Here is an 8212-nt window from a genome sequence, read left to right as displayed (position 1 = left end):
ATTGTGTTAATTTATTCTCCTTGTTCGATTCTTTTAAAGCAGCTGAAATGAGATGATTTAAACCTGTCTGCCTTTACTGTTCAACCCCCCTCCCCGCCCAGCAATAACTTGTAAACACCTTTCAAACTGAAAAGGGACGAATATTTGAAAAGGGAGACTCCGACCACTACATAACCTTCAAATCTTAGATGGGAAAGAAAGCGGAGCAGGAAAAAAAAAAGCATTAGAACTTTTTTTTTTAATGTAGCTATTGGTAGAAAGCATTTGTGTACGGTGAGGTCTGTCTAGATTATTGACCCATCCCTTCGGATGATACTTTTCCTTTCTGATAATATTAATGCGTTTACATTTAGCCGTTTTTAACAATTTTAGTAACATTATTTTGGGGATGATTTCATGGGGACCACCCGTTTGGGATCTGTATGAGCAGATGGCGGTAAGGTATCAGGTGAGACTCGGAAATGTACAATATCCAGGAGATCTGGGATCCTGGAAAATTACTATTAATATGCAACAATATTTTCAAAGCTAAAAAGCATAAGAACGTAAGCATTGCCACACTGGGACATCAAGCCCAGTATCAATTTTCCAACAGAGACTAAAGCAGGTCACAATCTGGCGAAAACAGTAAAACAGATTTGAAGCTGCTTAGCCTAGAAATAAGCAGTGGATTTTCCCAAGTCCATCTTAATAATGGATTGTGAATTTTTAGGAAATTATCTAAATCTTTTTAAAACCCTGCTAAGCTAACGGCTTTTTACCACATTCTCTGGCAACGAATTCCAGAGGATGAGCACTGGCTGCAGGTCATGAGGACCTGGTGAGTCTTTGCTGGATTATTTCCTATTTCATGTGTGTCTGGGGGGGGGGGGGGGGTTATAAGGAAAAAATCCCCGAAAGTTTGAGGGAAAACATTGATTAGCAAATGTAAGTTTGACATTGCTGCTAGGCTTTCTGACAGACCTCCATTGGTTTATCTGTAATAAAGTATTACGTTTAACTTGGCAGTTTAGTGTTTAAATCAATTTATGGCCAAAATTCAGGGAGAGTTACTTGCTTTCCCTCCTTATAAGCATAATTCTGTTTTTCTGCAAGTTTCAAATACCCTTCACTTAAAGTCTGTTCGTTTCCCCATTTCAAGGTGCAAGGATTTGGAACGCTTTGCTTCCTGAGCTAAGCCGAGTTCCATCCTACCTATGTTTTAGAAAGGCCTTGAAAACATATTTGTTTTGAAAATTAATGTGATTGCTTATGAATCTGCTCTTGATATCACATCCCTCAGATGCTGAGGTCCTTATCTGAGTGTTGACGGTGTAAAAATATAGATAGAATAGAACAGAAATCTTGGACCAGAAGATAAGACAGTCTGATACTTCTCAAGTGTAATTCTGCCCCAACGAAGCTAGGGCTGGTTGCGGTGTTGGTCATCTTATAAAGGTAATAAATAGAACCCAAACGAAATAAATCATAAGATGAGCCATATTGTCCTGATCTGAGGAAGAAAATTCTGGTCTTCCAAAGCTAATTCAAATATGTATTGTTAGTCTGATTATTTTAAAAAAGTATCATCTTACTTTTCTGCTTTGTTTTCGTTTATTTACCTTTCAAGAGTAAAGAATCCATTTACTTAAAAAAAAAAGTCAGGAAAAAAAATAGATGCGTACAGCTAGTGAACATGAACCCAAAACAAACAAAATTATGATGCATTTCGCAAGACGTGTTCTGCAAAAAAAAGTGTGAAAACTTAATAAAAAGTGTGAAAAGCTAGTGTCCGTTTTTGAATATGAAAGGACAGAATGGAATTGATAAAATTTGGCCCCAATCTATGTGTCCCCATGCTCCCTGGCCCCCTGAGCTGACTCCTCTCGAAAGCGGGCTGCTGCTGCCGCTCTGCCCAGGTTGAATCTATTTCAAGCTGAAATCGGGGTCTTTCCCCAGCAACTTCCACTGCTTGCATCTGAGTCGCGACACGTTTATCGGCGACAGCTAAGAGAACCCGCTCCCCACAGAAAATGCCACATAGGTCTTGAGTGTGGCCATAACTTCCAGTCATTATGTATCAGGCGTGGATTTAAAGATTCTACGAAAGAAGGGATTTTAGGGTGGGCGTTGGGGGGGGGGGGGGGTCTTTCCAAGCTATTTCCATAAATATAATCACAATGTGCGTGTGTGTGCCTGTGCCGTGTTTGTACGTGTATATGCACAGACACACACCTGCCATATACACAAATACATAAGTGTGTGTATATAGAAACCTATAAATATAAATACATGATAGAATACTTAATGTCAGTCCCGTGCCTTTTTCTCCAGGTTTTCTTTACTGCCGGTCCTGCAGTAGGGTTCAAAGGCCGAGGAGCTCAGGTAGCGAGCAGATAGTTCCTGCAGGTTCCCTGCCAGGGAGCCAGCCATGGTGAGGGGGTTGGAGGAGAGGCGGCTGGCCACAGTGCCCAGCAGAGAGGGGACCGGGAGGCTGAAGATGCCGTGGCCTGGGGTGGAGGCTTGCAGTCCTGGTTGGGGAGGGCCGGCAGGGTGGGGAGAGGTCCCCGCGGTTCCTGTGCTGTTCCCGGCCATGGTGGGCACCCTGAGGGCCGAGGCCAGGGCGCTGGTGGCACAGGGAGGCAGGAGCCCAGGTAGCCCCGGCGGGGACAGCAGTCGCCCCTGTTCCAGGAGGCGGAGGACGCTGCAGGTGGCGGCTGTCTCTGACACCACAGACCTCAGCTCGGAGTCCTTGCCTTGGTCTTTCTTCTGCTTAGTCCTTCTGTTCTGGAACCAAACCTTCACCTGCAAGGACAAAAGAAAAAGCGCTAGTCAAAACCTGTCCCGAAAACACGCAAAGTCCCCGGTCACCAGAAGAAAAGAGGGAAAGTTTACACCTGCCACACCAAACGGTTGCAAGATCATGTCTGTGAATCTGTTAATGTGAAAGCTTCAAGCTGACACCCTCACGGGGTTTGCAAGCTAGAGACCCCAATATATCCTTAGAATAAACGTTTTAAATTAAGACCAGCGACTGTTAACCGGATGCAGTCGGCCTCCCTCCCGCCGTCCCGCAAAGCTTTCCTTTAATCACAGACATTTCTGGAGCTGTGAAACTCCTAAAATCCTTCATTTAATCTGGCAGGGAGTTTCCCTCTTTGTTAAAGGGGGTCACTACCCCAACAGCTTCCAGATTTTCAGTTGGAGATGAAAATTGCAAAAGGTTCGTACTGTCCTTTTCTTTATATCCGAGGAAGGGACCACATGTGTTCTGTTATAGGGAAACATGCCCTGTCTCTCAAGAAATTACATTTCTCCGTATAGAAAGAGAACGGGGGAAAAGGGGGATTACGGCTCAATTTGGTGTTTGATTTTGATTTCAAAGCAAAAGACTTCAAAACTGGGCGACTGACCTCTAGCTACAGAGTTTTCACAAATATTTATGTGAACGGATTCAAAATGCAAGCAGAGGCAGGTTATTGCACGTCTACTAAATGTGGATTTCACACAGTGACCCCCTTCCTTAAACCACTTACAGGCTGGATTTAGTGGGCGCGTGGCCGACACTGCAAGATCTGTTTTGCCTCCATATTTTTAAATTCAGATTCCATCCATAAATACATTGGAAATTGGGAATTAGCATTAAGCGTTTAATTTTAAATAAGAACTTGGAGAAACAGAGGGAAACTTTTACTTCGGGTTCTTCCTTTCCATTCTCTGTTTAAAAACACAAACAGTCTTTTGCCCCCCCCCCCCCCCCCCACACACACACACTTTTCCAAATATTATAGGCCAAGAAGCTTTCCACATTTTCATCTTAAGTAGAAACGAAACGTGCACTAAATCTGAAACGTTTTTGTAAATGTGAAACAGATCGTCGTAAGAATTTGCGTGGTTTAAGGCCATCACGAGGCAGCGATTCAAAACACCAAGAAAGTTTAGTTGGTTTTTTTTTTTTCTTGCTGGTGCTTTAAAATGTGGCATCGTCATCATGACCTAATCCTTTCATTGTATTCCACGATCACACAGAAGAGACAAAATTACCTCTTCTGAAAATACTAACGCCTCTGTCTCAGTTTGAACTCTGCCTTAATGACACTCTCACATTCATATATCTAAGTTATTACTCAGCAAGTGCGCTAATCTCATTTGATTTCACGTAAAATGAAAATAGAACATAACTAACCAACCCCCTCATAAAAAAAAAACAGTTTAGTAAATACCAAGCAAAAGTTCCCTTTAGTTTCGATTTGCAAGTTACAGTTCGTTCTTTAGAGAATCGGGATATGAAGAATTCTGATTTTTGCGTCTAGTTTAAGTGCAGAATCCTAGCTGGGGACACTTCTGTGCCTTCCTGCACTTTCTCCTTCTGAAGGTCGCTCAGGAAATGTCCTGGATAGACCGCAGGAGTAAAATTTCCTGAAAGATTTTTTTCACTTTGCCGCGTTCCATTCTAGTTTGGATATTGAGGGGGGGGGGGGAGGGAGGGGGCGATATGTCCTTTCAAGTCATTTTTTTTCCTTTCCTTTATTTTCCAGCACTTCAACATGTATCTGAGAGACTCTCTGCCTTCACTCTACATATGTGTATGCATAGGAGCCAACTTTTCAAAATTATTGGGGGTGCTAAGCCTAGTGGAAATAACCCCTCCCTGGACACATACAAGGAATTTTCTCAATATTGGGGGTGCTCAAGCATCCACAGCACCCACAGAGTCGGCTCCTATGTAGTGTATGTTGGCGGAGGGACACAGACGGCTACAAATAAAGCCCAAATTCACCAGTATGTACAGCGTTTATGCCCAAAATGTGTCTGGTGCGGCTCTCTTGATTTTGGTGAATGCGTGATTTAAAGTGTCATGTATATACGTGTGCATATTTACAACATGGATGCACACAGAAAATGCACACAGGCGGTACAGAGAACGTCTGTGCTGTGTCTGTATGAGAATATATGGGACTGTGAGTAATTCTGTGTGTGAACGAATTTCTAAATTTCATCCTTTTCATCAACTGAGTGATACCTGTGTGTCTCGGAGTCTGTCTTAAGAGCCCACCTAACTTTGCTTGTCTCACTTTCTTTGCGTGCACGTGTTCAGTTCATTTATATCTGTTGGAAGTCACAGTATCCCTACTATAGTACCATCAAGTAAAAACTAACAATCCCACTTTGGTTTTATTGGCCATTTGCGCTCTCTCTCTCTCTCTCTCTTTGCTAGAGAAAGAGAGAGAGAGAGATTTTTTTGCGTGTTATGCTCCTTGAAGACGTGAACGTAAAGTCTAGGCATTGCGCCTTACCTGAGTTTCGGAGAGATTGAGCTGTCTGGCCAGTTCGGTCCTTTCCCTGCCCACCACGTACTGGCACCGCTGGAACTCCATCTCCAGCCTGTATAACTGTTCGGCCGTGAAGGAGGTTCGGGTCCTCTTAGGCCGGTCCAGATCCAGTCCCTTAGGCAGAATAATCTCTCTGATAGAACCTTTGGCATCTGGTAAAGGAAAAGCGATCAAAAAAATAAATGTAGGCGGGCTGCAAACTAACCAGCAAAATACTATTTTTAACGACTGGGAAGTGACAAGAGTTTGACCGTGACGGTAGGTCAGCCTTCAACAACGTCCTAAAACTCAGACCCCCCCCCCCCCCCACCACCATACGGGCTGCATTTCTCCGGTATTCAAGGACTTTCTGCCCCAGTAGTAAATGGATGGGGTGCTTATGCTTAATTTGCACCTGGAGCTTCGGAACGAGTTCGTTTTCTAATTATTTTTTATGTCTAATCCTAGTGGGCCTTGCTTGGTTATGGGTTGGTTTATCAACCTCCCCGGTCGCTCAAAGGCCGGTTCCACGATTTTTGAAACATGCTGAGCCTATAATAATTTGTTCGATTTAATCGTACCTTAGATTTATTTATAGAATGATTTGCAAAATTAAAATCTGCTGGCATAAAAAAGAAGAAAACGAAGGGCTTCCGTTCCTATATGCCAGCGAATGCGATCATAAACAGGTCTATATTTTACAAGGAAAGAAAGAGGTTAGGTAAACTTCTGATAAATATTCATTTTTCACTACAAGCATCTGAACCATCATTTCCTTTGGCGTGAGGGCTTTGAATCAGGGCAGAGCACATTATTTTGCGGTGACCTTTCTCTCAGGTCAAACGGTCGCCAAAGGATTCATTACTTTGCTAGGCCTGCACTGCCCTATTTTTAAAATTCATTTTTTAAAACGTCCACCAGATATATGTGTATAGATAATTCCTATTTAAAACTTCCATCAAATAATTTAGAAAAGTGCATGAGACGCTACTATTTTTCCCCAAAATATTTTGGTCTGTAAAAATTCAGGCAAATACAAGAAACTGGAGTTGAAACATTTTCTTTTAAATATGTAATTTCCTACATATGTTATAAAAGAAATTCGAAATCTATTTTAACTGCAACGTTCAAAAATTTCCCGACCCCTTCGTACTAGCCAGAATCTTTAAATATTATTTCCAGAGCTATTTGTTTTTAACTGTAATTTTCATCAGTGCAGCCGTTTAAAAAAAAATAATTCGTCGCCTTTTTAATTTTGAAATAAAACATAGACCTATGAAATATCCAAATGCAGTAAAAATAATTGCAAGATTTTTTCCCCCCCCCATCTCCCAGACAATTTCACTTTAGGAATACAGTCTAAGAACGCAATTACTGGGAAATACTCTGTTACAGCAACTTGCTGGACACAAAAACAGCACAATAATGTTAAAAGTTGCCTCTTAGATTTAATTGGAATAAAAATATCCCCTCTACCGCCTGAACGAAATCAAATATATCGAATCAACTTTTTTTTCCCCTCCCTGCAACCGAAGGCACCGGACCGAAGAAGCCAGTGCAAAAGGGGCTGGATGCCTAAATTGCAAGGCTTTGACACTTTTGCTTATTTCTATAAAACAAGCCAAAAAGAAATAGTCCCCCCCCCCCTCCCCACACCCAATGTCGATATATCCTACCTCTAACAAGAATTCTCCTACAGTAATCCGGGTCAGAAGAGAGAGAGTCGCTGTTGGTGCAGTTGTCAGCCGAGTCGGTTGCAGAGAAAGGCCCCGGCTGCTCCTTCAGAGGGGGATTTGAACTCTTGCCTTCAATATCTTTACTGTCTCTTCCTTCTGGGTGGAGGGTCTTCGCCAGCCTGGCAGCATCAGCATCCGAATTGCATCTAATGTCCATTTTCTGTGCTTTCTCAAACATACAGTACAAAGAACGTATATCTCTCTATAGACGAGAGAGGGTGTTTATGCGCGTATCTATTTATAAATATATTTATGGGGGGGGGGGGACTTATTGCACTTCCACTAGCAGGTAGAAGGGTTTGTGGATCTGGAAGTCACTTTTCTGGCAAGGCAGAGCCTGGAGCACTTGGAGAAGCGGGGTTGGGTTGTCCAGCCTCCTCTAGCCCACTGATCAGATACTTAACCGTGCAAGTGAAAACTGATTTAATTCCGTCCGTGTCTTATTAGCTGTTCCGCACACGGGGACGTCGCTCGCTGTTTCGATTGATTGCGGGTAATTTCGCAGCCTCCACATTTAGGTTACCTCATGAATACACTAAATTGTTTGGATCATATATCCGGTCGCAAATGGATGGTTTCTGTGCTTGGCCCCAATCAAGCGGAGTTTAGGCGGCGAATAAAACGCAAATGATTGGGGGTTTTGCTTGAGGGAGACTTCCCGAAGGAAAATATAGCAAACGCGCCAAACTTTTTTCTCTGTTTTGATGAGCAGTTTCATCCTGAATTGGGAATAGCATTACTGAGGGTGGCTGTATTTTTTTTTTCTTGTCTCCCCCCCCTCCCCACTTTGATTGCCGTTTGACCTCCGACGTCTAGGTTATGGTTATTTATTTTCAGCAAAGTGGTTCTTCATCCATGAAAAAATACGTCTGCAAAAAAACCCAAAAAAGCGCCCCAGAAGCAGGGAAGTCTCTCCCTCTCAAAAGAAGGCTTCCAGGACCGACAATAACTCCCCGAGGTGGCCGAGTTTCGCTTTTCTTTTAACGGATGCCCAGAAGTCTTTGGAAAAGCCGGGTCGCTCCCCACCGCGTTTAAACGCCTTCCCGTCTTATTAAATCCCGGCTCCGCGCGCTATTTTCCAGCCCTTTGCTTGCTGCCATCACTGTCGCCCACCTTCCAGCTGCGTCCAGTGAGGAAGAGAGTCGAGAGGGTTCAAGTCACAGCTCACTGCAGCATATTCTGTTG

General features: G+C 43.2%; 1 protein-coding gene across 1 annotated transcript; it reads right to left on the bottom strand.

Annotated features, from left to right (window-relative positions):
* Positions 1-2289: 2289 nt before the first annotated feature.
* Positions 2290-7205, bottom strand: VAX1 (ventral anterior homeobox 1). The gene is made up of 3 exons (XM_030204826.1): positions 6968-7205; positions 5277-5464; positions 2290-2784 (listed from the first exon to the last, which is right to left on the bottom strand). Exons 1-3 carry the CDS (start codon positions 7203-7205, stop codon positions 2290-2292), a joined length of 921 nt encoding a protein of 306 aa, XP_030060686.1.
* Positions 7206-8212: the final 1007 nt, after the last annotated feature.

This window comes from Microcaecilia unicolor, chromosome 5 (assembly GCF_901765095.1).
Source record: "Microcaecilia unicolor chromosome 5, aMicUni1.1, whole genome shotgun sequence".
Classification (NCBI taxonomy): domain Eukaryota; kingdom Metazoa; phylum Chordata; class Amphibia; order Gymnophiona; family Siphonopidae; genus Microcaecilia; species Microcaecilia unicolor.
This window is presented reverse-complemented; position numbering and strand designations above follow the sequence as displayed.